Below are 23,604 nucleotides of genomic sequence, written 5' to 3'. Positions count from 1 at the left end.
TTTATACAGGTGACAAGCTGAGATTAGGAGCACTTTTAGAATAAGGCTGTAACGTTACAAAATGTGGAAAAAGTGATGGGGTCTGAATAGTTTCCGAATGCACTGTAAATTAATTTAAAAAATGAAAAGCTGAAATGTCTTGAGTCATTAAGTATTCAACCCCTTTGTTATGGCAAGCCTAAATACTGTAATTTCAGGAATAAAAATGTGCTTAACAAGTCACACAATAAGTTGCATGGACTCACTCTGTGAAGCAACACAACACATCACTGAGTACCAATCTTCAATCTTCAAGCATGGTGGTGGCTGCATCATGTTATAGGTATGCTTGTCATTGGCAAGGACAAAGGAGTTTTTTAGGATAAAAAGAAACAGAATAGAGCTAAGCACAGGCAAAATCCTAGAGGGAAACCTGGTTCAGTCTGATTTCCAACAGACACTGAATGTTCCTGAGTTACCTAGTTACAGTTTTGACTTAAATCGGCTTGAAAATGTAAGGCAAGACTTGAAAATACAACTTGACAGAGCTTGAATAAATATTATACAATCTAGGTGTGCAAAGATCTTAGAGACTTACCCAGAAAGACTCACAGCTGTAATTGCTGCCAAAGGTGATTCTAACATGTATTGACTCAGGAGGTTGAATACTTATGCAATCAAGATACAGTGGCTTGTGAAAGTATTCACCCCCCTTGGAATTTTTCCTATTTTGTTGCATTATAATCTGGAATTAAAATGGATTTTTGGGGGGGATTGTATCATTTGATTTACACAAGCTGCAAGTCTCTTGGGGTATGTCTCTATAAGCTTGGCACATCTAGCCACTGGGATTTTTGCCCAGTTTCTTCAAGGCAAAACTGCTCCAGCTCCTTCAAGTTGGATGGGTTCCGCTGGTGTACAGCAATCTTTAAGTAATAACACAGATTCTCAATTGGATTGAGGTCTGGGCTTTGACTAGGCTATTCCAAGACATTTAAATGTTTCCCCTTAAACCACTCGAGTGTTGCTTTAGCAGTATGCTTAGGGTCATTGTCCTGCTGGAAGGTGAACCTCCGTCCCAGTCTCAAATCTCTGGAAGACTGAAACAGTTTTCCCTCAAGAATTTCCCTGTATTTAGCGCCATCCATCATTCCTTCAATTCTGACCAATTTCCCAGTCCCTGCCGATGAAAAATATTGTGTTCTCGGGGTGATGAGAGGTGTTGGGTTTGCACCAGACATAGCGTTTTCCTTGATGGCCAAAAAGCTCAATTTTAGTTTCATCTGACCAGAGTACCTTCTTCCATATGTTTGGGGAGTCTCCCACATGCCTTTTGGCGAACACCAAACATGTTTGCTGATTTTTTTCTTTAAGCAATTGCTTTTTTCTGGCCACTCTTCCGTAAAGCCCAGCTCTGTGGAGTGTACGGCTTAAAGTGGTCCTATGGACAGATACTCCAATCTCTGCTGTGGAGCTTTGCAGCTCCTTCAGGGTTATCTTTGGTGTCTTTGTTGCCTCTCTGATTAATGCCCTCTTTACCTGGTCCGTGAGTTTTGGTGGGTGGCCCTTTCATGGCAGGTTTGTTGTGGTGCCATATTCTTTCCATTTCTTAGTAATGGATTTAATGGTGCTCCGTGGGATATTTTTTTACAACCCAACCCTGATCTGTACTTCTCCACAACTTTGTCCCTGACCTGTTAGGAGAGCTCCTTGGTCTTCATGGTGCAGCTTGCTTGGTGGTGCCCCTTGCTTAGTGGTGTTGCAGACTCTGGGGCCTTTCAGAACAGGTGTATATATATTGAGATCATGTGACAGATCATGTGACACTTAGATTGCACACAGGTGGACTTTATTTAACTAATTATGTGACTTCTGAAGGTAATTGGTTGCACCAAATCTTATTTAGGGACTTCAAAGCAAAGGGGGTGAATACATATGCACACACCACTTTTGCGTTATTAATTTTTTCGAATTTTATGAAACAAGTTATTTTTTTCATTTCACTTCACCAATTTGGACTATTTTGTGTATGTCCATTACATGAAATCCAGGTTGTAATGCAACAAAATAAGAAAAATGCCAAGGGGGATGAATACTTTTGCAAGACACTGTATATGATCGTTTTATTTTTCACTATTTAATTATTTATTTTTTTACAAATGTTTGAATTTGTCTTCCACTTTGACACAAAGTATTTTTTGTAGATCATTGACAAAAAAATGACAATTATATCAATTTTAATCCCACTTTGTTACACAACAAAATGTGGAAAAGTTAAACGGGTGTGAAGTAGTTCAAAACAACACTGTAGGCTACTTCAAAACAACACTGTATAACTCAAGAAGAGTTCTGGGAGGCCCCCAACCAATTTAGTTCATATTCAGTTAAGTGTAATTAACACACTGCTTAGCATATTTATATGTTTTCTGTAATACACATGATTTCCAGTGTTCTATTTGTGACAGTAATTTGTGTACAGGTTGATGGTCACTAGACTTGTTACTAATTGTTATGGGTTGTTCTGAAATCGTTTGATAGGGATTGATTCCATAGCTGCAGAAGGTTCAAGGACTCACTGATTAGTATTCTATTGATGACATTATGAACACTGATTCAGTAGCAGCTGGCAAAGTCACTGTCTTTTGTTTTGACTTCGTACAAGCCTCTCGGGCTGATGTTTAGAGAACATTTGGTACTGTCTGATTAGAATATAAAGGCCCTGTTTCCAAGAGGCCCGTTAGACCTTTTCTTTGCTTCTGCTCTGGAGGTGTTCTCACTGAATTCTTCTATTAAATCGGATAGATTTTTGATTGATATTATCAACGACTGCTCTCCTTTTGGTTCACCTGAAAAATCCCTTTACAGCAGGATTACCCACAACAATTGAGAGGTAGAGCCTACATGCGATGTGTTTAAATGATCACAGTGTTACGTGGATTGATTGTTTTTTCGTGTCATTGGAAAACAATTCTTAATTCACATTTTCAAATTAAGTAAAAGGCAGCCCTGTCACTTGGCTATGAATTCATGGACTGGAAGTCCTTATGATCAGCATGATAGTTTTAACATTATATTTTGAAGCTTTTCATCTTGGAAGATTCCTGTTACTGTATGTAGAAAATATCTGGGTTAGGCAATTGCATTGTGTCAAAAGAAGGCATGCATTTCCTCCTGCACTTGGACACTCGTATTCTATGGCTGAAAATATAGTCATTGCCATACCTGGAAATGTTAGCCTTTGACTAGCCTCAGCCTGTCACCATCTAAATGTATACAGTGAGGGAAAAAGTTATTTGATCCCCTGCTGATTTTGTATGTTTATCCACTGACAAAGAAATTATCAGTCTATAATTTTAATGGTTGGTTTATTTGAACAGTGAGAGACAGAATAACAACACAAAAATGTTATAAATTGATTTGCATTTTAATGAGGGAAATACGTTTTTGACCCCCTCTCAATCATAAAGACTTCTGGCTCCCAGGTGTCTTTTATACAGGTAACGAGCTGAGATTAGGAGCACACTCTTAAAGGGAGTGCTCCTAATCTCAGTTTGTTACCTGTATAAAAGACACCTGCCCACAGAAGCAATCAATCAATCAGATTCCAAACTCTCCACCATGGCCAAGACCAAAGAGCTCTCCAAGGATGTCAGGGACAAGATTGTAGACCTACACAAGGCTGGAATGGGCTACAAGACCATCGCCAAGCAGCTTGGTGAGAAGGTGACAACAGTTGGTGCAATTATTCACAAATGGAAGAAACACAAAATAACTGTCAATCTCCATCGGCCTGGGGCTCCATGCAAGATCTCACCTCATGAAGTTGCAATGATCATGAGAACGGTGAGGAATCAGCCCAGAACTACACGGGATGATCTTGTCAATGATCTCAAGGCAGCTGGGACCATAGTCAGCAAGAAAACAATTGGTAACACATTACGCCGTGAAGGACTGAAATCCTGCAGAGCCCGCAAGGTCCCCCTGCTCAAGAAAGCACATATACATGGCCATTTGAAGTTTGCCAATGAACATTTGAATGATTCAGAGGAGAACTGGGTGAAAGTGTTGTGGTCAGATGAAACTAAAATCGAGCTCTTTGGCATCAACTCAACTCGCCGTGTTTGGAGGAGGAGGAATGCTGCCTATGACCCCAACAACACCATCCCCACCGTCAAACATGGAGGTGGAAACATTATACTTTGGGGGTGTTTTTCTGCTAAGGGGACAGGACAACTTCACCGCATCAAAGGGGCGATGGACGGGGCCATGTACCGTCAAATCTTGGGTGAGAACCTCCTTCCCTCAGCCAGGGCATTGAAAATGGGTCGTTGATGGGTATTCCAGCATGAAAATGACCCAAAACACACAGCCAAGGCAACAAAGGAGTGGCTCAAGAAGAAGCACATTAAGGTCCTGGAGTGGTCCAGCCAGTCTCTTGACCTTAATCCAATAGAAAATCTCTGGAGGGAGCTGAAGGTTCGAGTTGCCAAACGTCAGCCTCGAAACCTTAATGACTTGGAGAAGATCTGCAAAGAGGAGTGGAACAAAATCCCTCCTGAGATGTGTGCAAACCTGGTGGCCAACTACAAGAAACGTCTGACCTCTGTGATTGCCAACAAAGGTTTTGCCACCAAGTACGAAGTCATGTTTTGCAGAGGGGTCAAATACTTATTTCCCACATTAAAATGCAAATCAATTTATAACATTTTTGACATGCGTTTTTCTGGATTTTTTTGTTGTTATTCTGTCTCTCACTGTTCAAATAAACCTACCATTAAAATTATAGACTGATCATGTCTTTGTCAGTGGGCAAATTTACAAAATCAGCAGGGGATCAAATACTTTTTTCACTCACTGTACATAGGTGTCACGTTACCGATGTGGATGTGGTGGAGGAGTCAGGCGCAGGACACTGAGGTAAAGTCCAACAGTATATTTAATAGTCCAAAGAAACTGGAAAACCTCTGACCTCAAAAACACAAAGAGGCGAGGGAGAATTACGCACACGCGTAAAACACTAAACACAAAACAAACAGGGAGCGAAGACGTAGCTCCGACACTGTGGCAGTAAAAATAACAACACACAATAATACTAACACAAAACAAGGAACTTATAGGGCACGCAATCAACACACAAATGGACACAGGTGATACAGACAGACAAAAGCAATCGACTGACGAAACATAGAGCGGTGGCAGCTAGTACTCCGGGGACGGCGCTCGCCAAAGCCTGCCCGAACCAGGAGGAGGAGCAGTCTCGGCCGAAACCGTGACAATACCCCCCCCTTGACGCGCGGCTCCAGCCGTGCGCCGACCCCGGCCTCGGGGACGGCCAGGAGGACGCGGACCCGGGCGCGTGGGATGCCCACGGTGAAACTCAGTCAGGAGGGATGGATCGAGTATGTCCCTCCTGGGCACCCAGCACCGTTCCTCCGGACCGTACCCCTCCCACTCCACGAGATACTGGAGACCACTCATCCGGCGCCTCGAGTCCAAGATGGTCCGGACCCGGTACGCCGGGGCCCCCTCGATGTCCAAAGGGGGCAGAGGGGTCTCTCCTATCTCATCTTCTTGGAGTGGGCCAGCTACCACCGGCCTGAGAAGAGACACATGGAACGAGGGGTTAATATTTTTATACTCTATAGGCAGTTGTAACCTGTAACACACCTCGTTCAATCTTCTCAGGACTTTGAAGGGCCCCACAAACCGCCGACCCAGCTTCCGGCAGGGCAGGCGGAGGGGCAGGTTTCGAGTCGAGAGCCAGACTCGATCTCCCGGTGCGTACACCGGTCCCTCACTGCGGTGGCGGTCGGCGCTCGCCTTTTGTTGACGGATGGCACGCTGCAGATGGACATGGGCAGCGTCCCACATCTCCTCCGAGCGCCGAATCCACTCGTTCACCGCAGGAGCCTCGATCTGGCTCTCGTGCCATGGTGCCAGGACCGGCTGATAGCCTAAAACACACTGGAAAGGTGTTAAATTGGTGGAGGAGTGGCGGAGAGAGTTCTGGGCCATCTCTGCCCAGGGGATGAACCTAGACCACTCCTCCGGCCGGTCCCGGCAATAGGACCTCAAAAACCTACCCACATCCTGGTTGACACGTTCCACCTGCCCATTGCTCTCTGGGTGGTACCCCGAGATAAGGCTTACCGAGACCCCCAACCGTTCCATGAACGCCCCCCAAACTCTGGAGGTGAACTGGGGACCTCGGTCAGACACTATATCCTCGGGGACCCCATAGTGCCGGAAAACATGGGTAAATAGGGCCTCAGCGGTTTGTAGGGCAGTAGGGCAGTAGGGAGACCCGGCATGGGAAGGAGACGACAGGCCTTGGAAAACCGATCCACAACGACCAAAATGGTGGTATTCCCCTGGGAGGGGGGAAGATCGGTTACGAAATCCACCGATAGGTGGGACCATGGTCGTTGTGGAACGGGCAGGGGGTGTAGCTTACCCCTGGGCAAATGTCTAGGCGCCTTACACTGGGCACACACCGAGCAGGAGGAGACATAAACCCTCACATCCCTAGCTAACGTTGGCCACCAGTATTTCATGCTAAGACAGTGCACGGTCCGGCCAATACCTGGATGTCCAGAGGAGGGTGATGTATGAGCCCAATAAATCAGTCGATCACGAATCTCGAGCGGAACGTACGGCCGCCCCACAGGACACTCGGGGGGAGTAGGGTCGGTACGCAGTGCCCGCTCGATTTCCGCATCGACCTCCCATACCACCGGAGCCACCAAACAAGACTCCGGCAATATGGAAGTAGGCTCGTTGGACCTCTCCTCTGTGTCATACCGCCGGGACAGGGCGTCTGCCTTACCATTCTGGGACCCAGGGATGTATGTGATCTTAAAAACGAACCGGGTTAGGAACATGTTCCACCTAGCCTGACGAGGGTTCAATCTCCTAGCTGCCCGGATGTACTCCAGGTTACGGTGATCAGTCAGAATGAGGAAAGGGTGTTGAGCCCCCTCAAGCCAATGCCTCCACACCTTTAGGGCCTGGACTACGGCTAACAGCTCCCTGTCCCCAACATCATAATTACGCTCCGCCGAGCTGAGCTTCTTGGAGTAGAACGCACAGGGGCGGAGTTTAGGTGGCGTGCCGGACCGTTGTGACAGAACTGCCCCAATACCGGTCTCGGACGCGTCTACCTCTACTTGGAAGGGTAAAGAGGGATCCGGATGCGCCAGCACAGGGGCCGAGGTGAACAGGTTCTTTAGTTTGACAAATGCCCTGTCCGCCTCAGCCGACCACTGCAAACGAACCGGACCCCCCTTTAACAGGGACGTAATGGGAGCTGCAACCTGTCCAAAACCCCGAATAAACCTCCGGTAGTAATTAGCAAAACCCAAGAACTGCTGCACCTCTTTTACAGTGGTTGGAGTTTGCCAATTACGCACGGCCGATACCCGGTCTACCTCTATCTCCACGCCAGACGCGGACAACCGATAACCCAAAAAGGAGACGGACTCCTGGAAGAACAGGCATTTCTCTGCCTTGACATACAGGTCATGCTCCAACAGTCTTCTCAACACTCGGCGCACCTGGGCTACATGCTCGGCTCGTGTAGAAGAATACACTAGGATGTCGTCGATGTAAACTACTACACCCTGCCCATGCATGTCCCGGAAATCCTCGTCAACAAAGGATTGGAAGACTGAAGGAGCATTCATTAACCCGTATGGCATGACGAGATACTCGTAATGACCCGAGGTGGTGCTAAATGCTGTTTTCCATTCATCCCCCTCCCTAATGCGCACCAGATTGTACGCGCTCCTGAGATCCAAGTTGGTGAAGAACCGCGCTCCGCGTAATGACTCCGTCATCGTCACAATCAGTGGAAGTGGGTAACTGTATTTAACTGTGATCTGATTGAGACTACGGTAATCAATACACGGGCGCAATCCCCCGTCCTTCTTCTTCACAAAGAAGAAACTCGATGAGACCGGGGAAGTAGAGGACCGTATGTATCCCTGTGCCAAGGACTCGGCTATGTAAGTCTCCATAGCCGCTGTTTCCTCTTGAGACAGGGGATACACATGACTCCGGGGAAGGGCCGCTCCTCTCTGGAGATTTATCGCACAGTCCCCCTGTCTGTGAGGAGGTAGCCGTGTTGCCCTCAATTTGCTAAACACGAGTGCTAAATCCTCATACTCAGGGGGAATGCGCAGTGCGGGCACTTGGTTCGGACTCTCTACCGAGGTCGCCCCTACGGAAACACCTAGACATCTCCCTACACACTGGGCAGACCACTCCATAAGAGCCCTCTGTTGCCACGCTATGGTAGGATCATGGGTGCTTAACCAGGGAAGGCCCAACACCACGGGGTACGCAGGAGAGTCAATCAGATAAAACTGAATGGTCTCCTCATGACCCCCCTGCGTCGTCATCGTCAGTGGTGCTGTGACATCCCTGATCAGACCCGACCCCAACGGCCGGCTGTCTAATGCGTGGACAGGAAATGGAGCTTCTACCGGCCGAAGGGGAATTCCTAACCTTCCACAAAATGCCCGATCAATAAAGTTACCAGCTGCGCCTGAATCTACTAGCGCCTTATGCTGGGAATGAGGTGCCACCTGTGGAAATCTCACAGGAATACTCATGTGACCAACAGAAAGCTCTGGGTTAGTGGGGCACCTACTCACCTGAAATGACTCCCCAGTGCGTGGCCTGTTGTCCCCTCTCCCAGGAGACCCTCCCCAGCACCTGGCCGCGGTGTGTCCTCCACGACCACAGGTGGTGCAGGGGATGGCCCCCCTCGGGTTCCCTCTCCTCCTCTCTCTAGCGCCAGCACCCCCGAGCTCCATGGGAATCGGCTCGGAGGTGCTGGAGGGTGGAATGGACGACCCCCACTCGGGACGTCCGCGGGTAGCCAGCAGGGTGTCTAGACGGATGGAAATGTCCACCAACTGGTCGAACGACAGGTTGGTGTCCCTGCAGGCCAGCTCACGTCGAATGTCCTCTTGTAGGCTACACCGGTAGTGGTCGATGAGGGCCCTCTCATTCCACCCCGCATCAGCCGCTAGTGTCCGGAACTCCAGTGCGAACTCCTGTGCGCTCCTCTTCCCCTGTCGAAGGTGGAATAGACGCTCTCCCGCCGCTTTCCCCTCAGGTGGATGATCGAAGACAGCCCTGAAGCGGCGGGAGAACTCCGCGTAGGTGATGGTTGCGGCGTCTATTCCCCTCCATTCGGCGTTGGCCCACTCCAACGCCTTGCCGGATAGACAGGAGATGAGGGCGGAGACGCTCTCGTATCCCGAGGGCGCCGGGTGTATGGTGGCAAGGTAAAGTTCCACCTGCAGGAGGAATCCCTGACACCCGGCTGCAGAACCGTCATATGCCCTCGGGAGCGAGAGCCGAATGCCACTGGGTTCCGGTGCTGAGAGAGGAGGACTGGCCGTTGGTGATGGGATGTTGTAAGAGTGCGTGGGCACCTCTCGATTCACCAATCGGCGCAGAGTGTGGGACACCTCGTCCATGGCGGTCCCGAGTTGCCGGATCATGTTGTCCTGGTAGTTGATCCGGTCCTCCAGGGATTCGGGTACCGCCGCTGTTCCTGCTGACTCCATGTTGGTGTGTTGTTCTGTCACGTTACCGATGTGGATGTGGTGGAGGAGTCAGGCGCAGGACACTGAGGTAAAGTCCAACAGTATATTTAATAGTCCAAAGAAACTGGAAAACCTCTGACCTCAAAAACACAAAGAGGCGAGGGAGAATTACGCACACGCGTAAAACACTGAACACAAAACAAACAGGGAGCGAAGACGTAGCTCCGACACTGTGGCAGTAAAAATAACAACACACAATAATACTAACACAAAACAAGGAACTTATAGGGCACGCAATCAACACACAAATGGACACAGGTGATACAGACAGACAAAAGCAATCGACTGACGAAACATAGAGCGGTGGCAGCTAGTACTCCGGGGATGGCGCTCGCCGAAGCCTGCCCGAACCAGGAGGAGGAGCAGTCTCGGCCGAAACCGTGACAATAGGCTACTGTATTTCTTAACCCTTGAGGTTGGTGGAATCCAAACAAGTGTTGAGGCATGCTACATCCATTAAAGGGAGAGCTGAAGTTTCTTATTTTCAACTCCCCTAAGGTGTTGTTGCTGTAGACGAGTCACGAGAGACCAGATAGTATTGATAACACTAGAAAAACGTCTCATTGCTTGGTAGAAGGTGTTTGTAGAGCAGGGTTCTTCCATTCCGGTCCTGGAGGGCCGAAACACCTCTGTTTTTCATCCTCTCCTTCTAATCAGGGGCTAATTCAGACCTGGGACACCAGGTGAGTGCAATTAACTACCAGGTAGAAATAAAAAACAGAAGTGTTTCGGCCCTCCAGGACCGGAATTGAAGAACCCTGTTGTAGAGCCAGTCACTCTTCAACAGAGTGACTGGATCTACAAACACTCTTCAACAGCTTTTTTTGGTGACATCGATCAGAACGTCACAGACCCAATAGATGACTTCTGGGGCTGGGCTCAGTCTCAACAGCAAAAGCTTCAACATGCTGGCCATCATTGAGTCCTGGGAAGAGGAGGGCCGCGAGGACAACACCAGCCTGATTCTGTTCATCTCAGGTGGGCCTGGACTGTCTGGTCTGCACCGGCTGCACACCTCTTTCATGGGCGGCTGTGGCCTCTCCATCTTCCTGGTCGATGTGGCGTTGGAGTGCACCATGGCGGCTGTGTGGTTCCTCGGACCCGCCAGCTCCCCAGTGTCCATGTGCTTCCTCTTGGAGCATGCCTCGGCAGTGTTCAACACATTGCCTCTGCCCGTGCTAGGCCTGGGGCTGCTGGACTGTGCCTCCGAGCCATGCTAAGCCGCGTGCCACACAGCCCCCTGCAGGGCCCTGTGGAACTGCGCCCTGACGCTGCTGGTGTGGGTGCTGGCCGGCGTACAGGTCGAATACGAGGGAGGAAAGAACGAGGGATCTGCATAGCCATCTCAAGTTGTGCTGCTGCGCCACTACAAACAGCTGTCCTCATGGCTGAAGGAGGCCAACAGGCTGACAGAGCAGTGGGACTATGTCAACCCAACGCTGCAGAGCAACTTGAGCTTCAGGTATGCCAAGTTAGGGCAGCTAGGGGCTGACGAGGATGAGGAAAAAGCACTGGCAGTGGAGGCCGAATGGCAGAGGCCCCCCCCCTTTACATCAGACTGACTTTGGGCTTCAGCAAAACGTGGGCATCTTACCTGGTCATGTGCATCGCCTGTGAGCTCTTGGGCCTTGCAGTCCCCCCATACACAAGCGTCATCCTCCTGTGGTTTGAGTGAGCCAACAGCTTATTGGTGGGGCTGGTGTTCTGGCTCAAGAGCGTATGGCTGGGGCCGTACATCAATCTCCCTGACGACATCTGCCAGTGACAGGTTTTACTGCCACTTAAGTAGAGGAGCCGTTACAGACTCTGAGAAACATCCAGAGGTTGTGTTCAGCCTGTCAGGCATGGACAGAAACCCATTCCTACATTTATATTCCTCTGCAAATGTTCCTATAGGTTCAGATATGGACTTCAGAGCACTGAGGACAACAGAGAAAGCAATGATGTTGTTATAGACTTCTACAGATAACCTGGTTAGTAGGCCTAGCTTATGTGATTGACAATAGTTCTTGCCCTTGACGCAGGCCTTAGTTTAGGCTACTTCATTATTACCACACGTGCAAGGACATGGGTATAAAAAGGATCTGCAACCGTTTATGTAGGGAGTTTTGTACGCTCCATCTATGGTTGACTCCTCGAGTTTCATGTTTCTCTGTAACAGTAGGTAGGTATTTTTTTCTTACAATAATAATAACAATTGGGAATATTAATGGTATTATAAGCCATTTTACATTACTTTTCACAACGCAAATTGTTTATAATAATAGGCCTTTAATCTGTTACAGTCACTGACAAGATGTACTAAATTTGACCGCCAAAATATGTTATGTTAAATATCCTACAGACACAGCCGCTGGAAGTAGGGGTGCTGATCGGAATTAAAATTAAATATGAATACAAAAAATTATTGCACCACCCCCACCCCCAAACATCTTCCCGCAGCTATGCCTACAGATGTAGGATCTTAATTTGAGCCAGTTTGCTACAGCAGGAAAATAAGCCTGCAGAAACAGGAAATGTGAATTATCAGGTGGATTATAATTAATTGACATTTTTGTAGGGTTTGATACATTTTTTGTAAGGGAAAATCAAGTATGACATTTCTAAGTGGAAATTATAAACTTCAGAAGGCTTTTTAAATCTCAAATACACTACAAGTTTTACATTTCCTGTATTGCAGGAAAGTTATCCTGCAACAGGGTGATTAAGATCCTACATCTGTATATCCACAATGTGTCAAATTACTCAAACTGACTTTGCTCACAAATACATATGTTTTATTGAATCATATTGTATGTGGAATGCATTTTTATGACCTTGTCATCTAGATTGTGCATGTTGCCAAGTGCCTAGCCATCTCCTACACTGGCCAATCCTGTTGCTGTAGGCTACATTCTAAAACCATTAAAACCGGAATTCAGTTGAAGCTGCCATAGAAAAACTTTTAAGCAGTTTATAAATTACAGCCTGCACATTACATCCTACATAGTGCACATTTATACTTCTTATTCGGATCATTTGAACATCAACCAATGAGGGGAGACTACACTGGTAAGTTATTCTGGTATGTAAAATCATTCTGTGATTATAACTGTAAACTGTAAATATGACCTATGGCAGGGATATTCAAATCTGGACCTCGAAGTCAAAACATTTCCACTGCTTATTTTCATTCTTCCCCTCTAAACTAGGACTGATTTAGACATGGCTGGGACACCAGGTGGGTGCAATTATCAGGTTGAACAGAAAACCAGGGGTGTGTTCATTACGTCTTGCAATGGAAACCGTTCACTTTTTAAGAACCAAATGGAAGCAAACAGAGCAAACGGAACGAACTGGGAGGGACCTACCTGAATTTGAGTAAATGGGGAGGGAGCTACCTGAAAACTCTAGTTTTCGTTGCAAAACGTTTTCCGTTTGGAGTAAACGTTTTGCGACAGAAACCGTTTACTCCAGATGCTCTTCAACATGACATAAAAGCTGGTGGGATCTTAAAAGGAAGTTGTAGTTCATTTACATTTTACGGAGTGGCTACAGATCCAAATTCTCTGGAACCCTTTTCCCGACAGCTAAAGGTCCAAAGCTTCTGCGCATGTGCGGGAATCTCTACGTTACGCACAGTCTCTGCTCTACTCGTTCAGCTGCCCAGAGAACAGGCAATGGTGCTCGTTGGAGCTGAATTACTGTCTGCAAGATTACATAATAATAGCATTGTACATAACAGAACCGTATATAATAGCATAGTATAACGTTACTGTCAGACAAAAAACACCACCTAATTTCTTCTGAGATTTTAGGATGATTGTGCAAAAGGTCGCATTTTTCTCTCATGCGGCCAAAACTCAAGAGCGTGCACCACTAGGCAAAATATGGGCTTTCATTGAAACAAAACACAGGCGCATGCTAGAGTTTGTTAACACCATATTTTCTACAATTTCGCTCACTGTGTATAGCTAATTAAAAACACTATAGGCTCCTCCTAACCAGTGGTGGAAAAAGTACCCAATTGTCATACTTGAGTAAAAGGAAAGATACCTCAATAGAAAATGACTAAATTAAAAGTGAAAGTCATCCAGTAAAATACTAATTGAGTAAAAGTCTAAAAGTAATTAATTTGAAATATACCTAAGTATCAAAAGTAAATGTAATTGCTTAAATATACTTAAGTATCAAAAGTATAAATCATTTCAAATTCCTTATATTAAGCAAACCAGACGGCACAATTTTCTTGTTTTTTAAATGTATGGATAGCCAGCGGCTATCTCCAACACTCAGACATAATTTACAAATGAAGCATTTGTGTTTAGTGAGTCCGCCAGATCAGAGGCAGTAGGGATGACCAGGGATGTTCTCTTGATAAGTGTGTGAATTGGACCATTTTCCCATCCTGCTAAGCATTCAAAATGTAATGAGTACTTTTGTGTGTCAGGGAAAATGTATGGAGTAAAATGTACAATATTTTCTTAAGGAATGTAGTGAAGTAAAAGTAAAAGTTGTCAAAAATATAAATAGTAAAGTAAAGTACAGATATCCCCAAAAACGACTTAACTAGTACATTAAAGTATTTTTACTTAAGTACTTTACACCACTGCTCCTAACAACACTGTAGCATTCATAACTCAAGAAGATCGAAATATCCCCAGATCAAATGGTTGGTGTGCAGATGCTGCATGGACGGTAAAACTTAAAGAATTATCGTTCACGATTGACAGTGATAAATGTGAAGGGAGGGTGACCACAAACAATTGTGCTAAAGTAGAGGTAAAGAAACACATTTGCAGAACGTTTTTCAGCTCTGGGGAAAAGGGATGAGGGGGGCAGGACGGGGCGGGACAGGGCCAAAAGAAAACACAAGGCCACAGTTTTAGGGACATCTAAGGAGTGCAGAGTTTTTCCTGTTCAGTGTCAAATGGTCAGGAAAAACTATTGGTTATGGAACATGGATGGTGCTCTCTGCTATTCTACACTCTTGGTGATGAAACATGGATAGTGTTCTCTGCTATTCTAAACTCTTTGTGATGGAACATGGATGTTGTTTTCTGCTATTCTAAACTCTTGGTGATGGAACCAGCCAGGTCACCCGTGATACAAGTCAGTATTCAACGTCCATCATGTCTGAGGACGTCGGGAGAGGACGTGGAAACCGGCCACTAGGGGCAACAGTGAGCTCTGTTACCTTCAAGTGGGTTTCGGTTTTGCTAAGGCTTTGTGGATGGGGATGGCAAACGGGTGTAAGCATCTGCCTCTGATTCCAAATGTTGCGTATTCAAATCCAGTTATAGAAGAAAAATAAATAAAATAAAAATAATATGCCATTTAGCAGACGCTTTTATCCAAAGCGACTTACAGTCATGCGTGCATACATTTTTGTGTATGGGTGGTCCCGGGGATCGAACCCACTACCTTGGCGTTACAAGCGCCGTGCTCTACCAGCTGAGCTACAGAGGACCACAAAAAAAAAGAGATTTTTCTTTTAAGCCTATCCCAAACCTTAACCCTTACCTTAACCATTCTGAGTTAATGCCTAACCTTAAGATTTCGGAGTTAATGCCTAAATTTAGCCTTCAACACTCAACTTAGAAATTTGACACTTGAGACACATGGATGAACGTCTAATTCTGAAGTGAGACTGTGAGAGCTTGTTGGTTGGAACATGGATGGTGTTCTCAGCTATTCTAAACTCTTGGTCATGGAACATGGATGGTGTTCTATGCTATTCTAAACTCTTGGTCATGGAACATGGATGGTGTTCTATGCTATTCTAAACTCTTGGTCATGGAACATGGATGGTGTTCTATGCTATTCTAAACTCTTGGTCATGGAACATGGATGGTGTTCTATGCTATTCTAAACTCTTGGTCATGGAACATGTATGGTGTTCTATGCTATTCTAAACTCTTGGTCATGGAACATGGATGGTGTTCTATGCTATTCTAAACTCTTGGTCATGGAACATGGATGGTGTTCTATGCTATTCTAAACTGTTGGTCAAGGAACATGGATGGTGTTCTATGCTATTCTAAACTCTTGGTCATGGAACATGGATGGTGTTCTATGCTATTCTAAACTCTTGGTCATGGAACATGGATGGTGTTCTATGCTATTCTAAACTCTTGGTCATGGAACATGGATGGTGTTCTATGCTATTCTAAACTCTTGGTCATGGAACATGGATGGTGTTCTATGCTATTCTAAACTCTTGGTCATGGAACATGGATGGTGTTCTCAGCTATTCTAAACTCTTGGTCATGGAACATGGATGGTGTTCTATGCTATTCTAAACTCTTGGTCATGGAACATGGATGGTGTTCTATGCTATTCTAAACTCTTGGTCATGGAACATGGATGGTGTTCTATGCTATTCTAAACTCTTGGTCATGGAACATGGATGGTGTTCTATGCTATTCTAAACTCTTGGTCATGGAACATGGATGGTGTTCTATGCTATTCTAAACTCTTGGTCATGGAACATGGATGGTGTTCTATACTATTCTAAACTCTTGGTCATGGAACATGGATGGTGTTCTCAGCTATTCTAAACTCTTGGTCATGGAACATGGATGGTGTTCTCAGCTATTCTAAACTCTTGGTCATGGAACATGGATGGTGTTCTATGCTATTCTAAACTATTGGTCATGGAACATGGATGTGTTCTCAGCTATTCTAAACTCTTGGTGATAGAACATGGATGGTGTTCTATGCTATTCTAAACTCTTGGTCATGGAACATGGATGGTGTTCTCAGCTATTCTAAACTCTTGGTCATGGAACATGGATGGTGTTCTATGCTATTCTAAACTCTTGGTCATGGAACATTGATGGTGTTCTATGCTATTCTAAACTCTTGGTCATGGAACATGGATGGTGTTCTATGCTATTCTAAACTCTTGGTCATGAAACATGGATGGTGTTCTATGCTATTCTAAACTATTGGTCAGGGAACATGGATGGTGTTCTATGCTATTCTAAACTCTTGGTCATGGAACATGGTTGGTGTTCTATGCTATTCTAAACTCTTGGTCATGGAACATGGATGGTGTTCTATGCTATTCTAAACTCTTGGTCATGGAACATGGATGGTGTTCTATGCTATTCTAAACTGTTGGTGATAGAACATGGATGGGGTTCTATGCTATTCTAAACTCTTGGTCATGGAACATGAATGCTGTTCTATGCTATTCTATTTTGGAGCAGGACAGGATTCTCACTTGTTGATGAGGTAGATGTCTGGCCGCCACACCTTGTTGGAAGGAATCCTGAGGACGTCTATATTATCATAATCCTCTGGATTCCATGATAATCTGTAGTCGGTCCATGCCTAGAGAGAGAGGGAGGGAGGGTGGGTTAAAGAGAGGGAGGGATAGAGAGAGAGAGAGAGAGAGGAGGAGCAAAATATATAAAGTCACAATGTGAGGAGGAGATAAAGAACAGAATGGGAACAGACAGAGGTGAAATCATTAATGCTGTCATTTCTAACGTGGATCCGGTGGTCTCATTTCCACACAATGCACTGTCACACACACTCAGGCCCGCTCCAATACCAATTAGCACCGCAGACCAAGGGAGCGAGGGAAGAAGAGATGGGCGGAAAGCGAGAAGAAAGAAAGAGAGAGACGGAGCGAGAGAGCGAAAGAGCAAGGCTGCATGCGTGAGCGATAAATAAATAAATAATTTGCCGTTATAAAAAGTGACAAGTCCCATTTTTAAAAGAGAGGGGGGACGTGGAGATAAGAAGAGAGGGAGGCAACAAGGGAGGATTAGCTGAGAGGTGATGAAGATAAATGCTTGACGCTCACCATATTCATGAACACGTTGGTTGTCATCTCCTCGTTCTTCTCATTCTGACCAGAGAGATAGAGACATTAAGCTGGGGGTGAGTCTCATTCTGACCAGAGAGATAGAGGCATTAAGCTGGGAGTGAGTCTCATTCTGCCCAGAGAGATGGAGACATTAAGCTGGGGGTTAGTCTCATTCTACCAGAGAGATGGAGACATTAAGCTGGGGGTGAGTCTCATTCTAACCAGAAAGATAGAGACATTAACCTGGGGGTGAGTCTCATTCTGACCAGAGAGATAGAGACATTAAGCTGGGGGTGAGTCTCATTCTGACCAGAGAGATAGAGACATTAAGCTGGGGGTGAGTCTCATTCTGACCAGAGAGATAGAGACATTAAGCTGGGGGTGAGTCTCATTCTGACCAGAGAGATAGAGACATTAAGCTGGGGGTGAGTCTCAATCTGCCCAGAGAGATAGAGACATTAAGCTGGGGGTGAGTCTCATTCTACCCAGAGAGATAGACATTAAGCTGGGGGTGAGTCTCATTCTGACCAGAGAGATAGAGACATTAAGCTGGGGGTGAGTCTCAATCTGCCCAGAGAGATAGAGACATTAAGCTGGGGGTGAGTCTCATTCTGACCAGAGAGATAGAGACATTAAGCTGGGGGTGAGTCTCATTCTGACCAGAGAGATAGAGACATTAAGCTGGGGGTGAGTCTCATTCTGACCAGAGAGATAGAGACATTAAGCTGGGGGTGAGTCTCAATCTGCCCAGAGAGATAGAGACATTAAGCTGGGGGTGAGTCTCATTCTGACCAGAGAGATAGAGACATTAAGCTGGGGGTGAGTCTCAATCTGCCCAGAGAGATAGAGACATTAAGCTGGTGGTGAGTCTCATTCTACCTAGAGAGATAGAGACATTAAGCTGGGGGTGAGTCTCATTCCGACCAGAGAGATAGAGACATTAAGCTGGGGGTGAGTCTCAATCTGCCCAGAGAGATAGAGACATTAAGCTGGGGTTGAGTCTCATTCTGACCAGAGAGATAGAGACATTAAGCTGTGGGTGAGTCTCAATCTGCCCAGAGAGATAGAGACATTAAGCTGGGGGTGAGTCTCATTCTACCCTTAAGATAGAGACATTAAGCTGGGGGTGAGTCTCAATCTGCCCAGAGAGATAGAGACATTAAGCTGGGGGTGAGTCTCAATCTGCCCAGAGAGATAGAGACATTAAGCTGGGGTTGAGTCTCATTCTGACCAGAGAGATAGAGACATTAAGCTGTGGGTGAGTCTCAATCTGCCCAGAGAGATAGATACATTAAGCTGGGGGTCAGTCTCATTCTGACCAGAGAGATAGAGACATTAAGCTGGAGGTGAGTCTCATTCTGACCAGAGAGATAGAGACATTAAGCTGGGGGTGAGTCTCATTCTGACCAGAGAGATAGAGACATTAAGCTGGGGGTGAGTCTCAATCTGCAAAGAGAGATAGAGACATTAAGCTGGGGGTGAGTCTCAATCTGCACAGAGAGATAGAGACATTAAGCTGGGGGTGAGTCTCATTCTATCAGAGAGATAGAGACATTAAGCTGGTGGTGAGTCTCATTATATCAGAGAGATAGAGACATTAAGCTGGGGGTTAGGCTCATTCTATCAGAGAGATGGAGACATTAAGCTGGGGGTGAGTCTCATTCCAACCAGAGAGATAGAGACATTAAAATGGGGGTGAGTCTCATTCTGACCAGAGAGATAGAGACATTAAGTTGGGGATGAGTCTCAATCTGCCCAGAGAGATAGAGACATTAAGCTGGGGGTGAGTCTCATTCTGACCAGAGAGATAGAGACATTAAGCTGGGGGTGAGTATCATTCCACCCAGAGAGATAGAGACATTAAGCTGGGGGTGAGTCTCATTCTGACCAGAGAGATAGAGACATTAAGCTGGGGGTGAGTCTCAATCTGCCCAGAGAGATAGAGACATTAAGCTGGGGTTGAGTCTCATTCTGACCAGAGAGATAGAGACATTAAGCTGTGGGTGAGTCTCAATCTGCCCAGAGAGATAGATACATTAAGCTGGGGGTCAGTCTCATTCTGACCAGAGAGATAGAGACATTAAGCTGGAGGTGAGTCTCATTCTGACCAGAGAGATAGAGACATTAAGCTGGGGGTGAGTCTCATTCTGACCAGAGAGATAGAGACATTAAGCTGGGGGTGAGTCTCAATCTGCACAGAGAGATAGAGACATTAAGCTGGGGGTGAGTCTCATTCTATCAGAGAGATAGAGACATTAAGCTGGGGGTGAGTCTCATTATATCAGAGAGATAGAGACATTAAGCTGGGGGTTAGGCTCATTCTATCAGAGAGATGGAGACATTAAGCTGGGGGTGAGTCTCATTCCAACCAGAGAGATAGAGACATTAAAATGGGGGTGAGTCTCATTCTGACCAGAGAGATAGAGACATTAAGTTGGGGATGAGTCTCAATCTGCCCAGAGAGATAGAGACATTAAGCTGGGGGTGAGTCTCATTCTGACCAGAGAGATAGAGACATTAAGCTGGGGGTGAGTATCATTCCACCCAGAGAGATAGAGACATTAAGCTGGGGGTGAGTCTCATTCTGACCAGAGAGATAGACATTAAGCTGGGGGTGAGTGTCAATCTGCCCAGAGAGATAGAGACATTAAGCTGGGGGTGAGTCTCATTCTGACCATAGAGATAGAGACATTAAGCTGGGGGTGAGTCTCATTCTACCCAGAGAGATATAGACATTAAGCTGGGGGTGAGTCTCAATCTGCCAAGAGAGATAGAGACATTAAGCTGGGGGTGAGTCTCATTCTGACGAGAGAGATAGACATTAAGCTGGGGGTGAGTCTCATTCTGACCAGAGAGATAGAGACATTAAGCTGGGGGTGAGTCTCATTCTGACCAGAGAGATAGAGACATTAAAATGGGGGTGAGTCTCATTCTACCCAGAGAGATAGAGACATTAAGCTGGGGGTGAGTCTCAATCTGACCAGAGAGATAGAGACATTAAGCTGGGGGTGAGTCTCATTCCGACCAGAGAGATAGAGACATTAAGCTGGGGGTGAGTCTCAATCTGCCCAGAGAGATAGAGACATTAAGCTGGGGGTAAATCTCATTATATCAGAGAGATAGAGACATTAAGCTGGGGGTGAGTCTCATTCTATCAGAGAGATGGAGACATTAAGCTGGGGGTGAGTCTCATTCTAACCAGAAAGATAGAGACATTAAGCTGGGGGTGAGTCTCATTCTGACCAGTGAGATAGACATTAAGCTGGGGGTGAGTCTCATTCTGACCAGAGAGATAGAGACATTAAGCTGGGGGTGAGTCTCAATCTGCCCAGAGAGATAGAGACATTAAGCTGGGGGTGAGTCTCATTCTGACCAGAGAGATAGAGACATTAAGCTGGGGTTGAGTCTCATTCTGACCAGAGAGATAGAGACATTAAGCTGTGGGTGAGTCTCAATCTGCCCAGAGAGATAGAGACATTAAGCTGTGGGTCAGTCTCATTCTGACCAGAGAGATAGAGACATTAAGCTGGAGGTGAGTCTCATTCTGACCAGAGAGATAGATACATTAAGCTGGGGGTGAGTCTCATTCTGACCAGAGAGATAGAGACATTAAGCTGGGGGTGAGTCTCAATCTGCACAGAGAGATAGAGACATTAAGCTGGGGGTGAGTCTCATTCTTTCAGAGAGATAGAGACATTAAGCTGGGGGTGAGTCTCATTATATCAGAGAGATAGAGACATTAAGCTGGGGGTTAGGCTCATTCTATCAGAGAGATGGAGACATTAAGCTGGGGGTGAGTCTCATTCCAACCAGAGAGATAGAGACATTAAGCTGGGGGTGAGTCTCATTCTGACCAGAGAGATAGATACATTAAGCTGGGGGTGAGTCTCATTCTAACCAGAAAGATAGAGACATTAAGCTGGGGGTGAGTCTCATTCTGACCAGTGAGATAGACATTAAGCTGGGGGTGAGTCTCATTCTGACCAGAGAGATAGAGACATTAAGCTGGGGGTGAGTCTCAATCTGCCCAGAGAGATAGAGACATTAAGCTGGGGGTGAGTCTCATTCTGACCAGAGAGATAGAGACATTAAGCTGGGGTTGAGTCTCATTCTGACCAGAGAGATAGAGACATTAAGCTGTGGGTGAGTCTCAATCTGCCCAGAGAGATAGAGACATTAAGCTGTGGGTCAGTCTCATTCTGACCAGAGAGATAGAGACATTAAGCTGGAGGTGAGTCTCATTCTGACCAGAGAGATAGATACATTAAGCTGGGGGTGAGTCTCATTCTGACCAGAGAGATAGAGACATTAAGCTGGGGGTGAGTCTCAATCTGCACAGAGAGATAGAGACATTAAGCTGGGGGTGAGTCTCATTCTTTCAGAGAGATAGAGACATTAAGCTGGGGGTGAGTCTCATTATATCAGAGAGATAGAGACATTAAGCTGGGGGTTAGGCTCATTCTATCAGAGAGATGGAGACATTAAGCTGGGGGTGAGTCTCATTCCAACCAGAGAGATAGAGACATTAAGCTGGGGGTGAGTCTCATTCTGACCAGAGAGATAGATACATTAAGTTGGGGATGAGTCTCAATCTGCCCAGAGAGATAGAGACATTAAGTTGGGGGTGAGTCTCATTCTGACCAGAGAGATAGACATTAAGCTGGGGGTGAGTGTCAATCTGCCCAGAGAGATAGAGACATTAAGCTGGGGGTGAGTCTCATTCTGACCAGAGAGATAGAGACATTAAGTTGGGGGTGAGTATCATTCTACCCAGAGAGATAGAGACATTAAGCTGGGGGTGAGTCTCATTCTGACCAGAGAGATAGACATTACAGTTTTTCTCAATTGCTAAAACACTAAACCCTATTGTCTGAACCAAATGCTCAGTTGCCTGAACCCACTGATTGAATCAATCACTCTTTTGGCAAAACCATAAGCACTTTTCACCTGTTTAGACATAACTTGCCAACACATTTTCATTGTGATGCACCCGTGCTGCATAATGGTGAGCACAGGTGACAAAAGTCAAACACAATTAGAGCACAGCTGTCACCACTTGAACACAACAACTCCAAATTGATCACACTTGTGGCTAATGATGTGAGGGAACATATACAGTAAGCCAGTTCAGAGAGCACTGGTTTGTGAGGCCCTACAGTGGATAGAAATCTGAGAGGAAGAGTTCGTGTGAGAGGAGGTCGAGGTGGTCGAGGTGGTCAGCGAAGACAAAGAACAGTAATATCTGATGAAATCAGAGCTACTGTGATTGACCATGTTCTTGTCCATGGTATGAGCATGAGGGAGGCTGGACAAAGGTACAACCAAACATCAGTAGATTCACTGTGTCCACCATAATCCGAAGATTTAGAGAAGAGAACAGGTAATTACCTTTTTTTGACATTATAGTACAGTATGTAAATGTTGACAGCAATTACTGTATGACATACTATATACTGTACCACAGTATACTGTAAGTAAATATATGTTTCAGTACATCACTGTACCAATGTACTGTAGTATTGTAATGGAGGGTTGGTCTAACTGTTTGTAGGCCTAGTATTCCATGTATATTTTTTGTAACTCCATGTTCTCTTTTTGTAGAATTGAAAGACTGCCACATGGGGGTGGGAGGACAGGTATGTTCTCCCCACACCAAGAGACCCTAATTGTTGATATGGTCCGTGAGAACAATGCCATTAAACTGAGCGAAATTCAGCAGAAGATCATTGAGGACCATTTAAATTTTGAGGGTATCAACAGTGTCAGCCTCTCTACTGTTGATCGTGTCTTCAAGCGCAACAGACTGCGCATGAAACAGCTATACAGAGTGCCCTTTGATCGCAACTCAGACAGAGTCAAAGAGCAAATATTCCAGTATCTACAGGTTGGCATATATCCAGACACATTCAATGTTGATTACTCTAAGTAGTGATTTACTGTAGTGGCCTAAATCACTTTTTCCGTATCACTTACAAAAATATATATTTCTACAGAGGGTTTTTCAACTGGATGCAATGGAAAGACCCCATCAATACATCTACATGGATGAAGCTGGGTTTAATCTCACCAAAAGGAGAAGGAGAGGCCGTAATGTGATTGGCAATCGGGCCATTGTTGGTGTTCCTGGGCAGCGTGGTGGCAATGTCACATTATGTGCTGCCATCAGCAATCATGGGGTTGTCCACCATCATGCCAACCTGGGGCCCTACA

General features: G+C 45.8%; 1 protein-coding gene and 1 pseudogene across 2 annotated transcripts in view; one reads left to right on the top strand and one right to left on the bottom strand.

Moving 5' to 3' along the window:
• The window catches only part of LOC311113178 (acetylcholine receptor subunit beta-like), a gene marked incomplete at both ends in the record, with an annotated part of 39,247 nt that overhangs the window by 12,302 nt on the left and 3,341 nt on the right, over nucleotides 1–23,604 (bottom strand). Inside the window, 2 exons of the mRNA XM_084156367.1 lie at nucleotides 16,804–16,913; nucleotides 17,392–17,436. Of these exons, the coding sequence (XP_084012493.1) occupies nucleotides 16,804–16,913; nucleotides 17,392–17,436 (155 nt within the window). The remainder of the gene's footprint in view (nucleotides 1–16,803; nucleotides 16,914–17,391; nucleotides 17,437–23,604) is intronic.
• Nucleotides 10,457–11,551, top strand: LOC311112618 (annotated as a pseudogene). The gene has a single exon. The product of its transcript is annotated as an uncharacterized misc_RNA (transcript).

The sequence above is a fragment of the Coregonus lavaretus genome (genome assembly GCF_964263955.1).
Source record: "Coregonus lavaretus genome assembly, chromosome: 39".
NCBI lineage: Eukaryota > Metazoa > Chordata > Actinopteri > Salmoniformes > Salmonidae > Coregonus > Coregonus lavaretus.
This window is presented reverse-complemented; position numbering and strand designations above follow the sequence as displayed.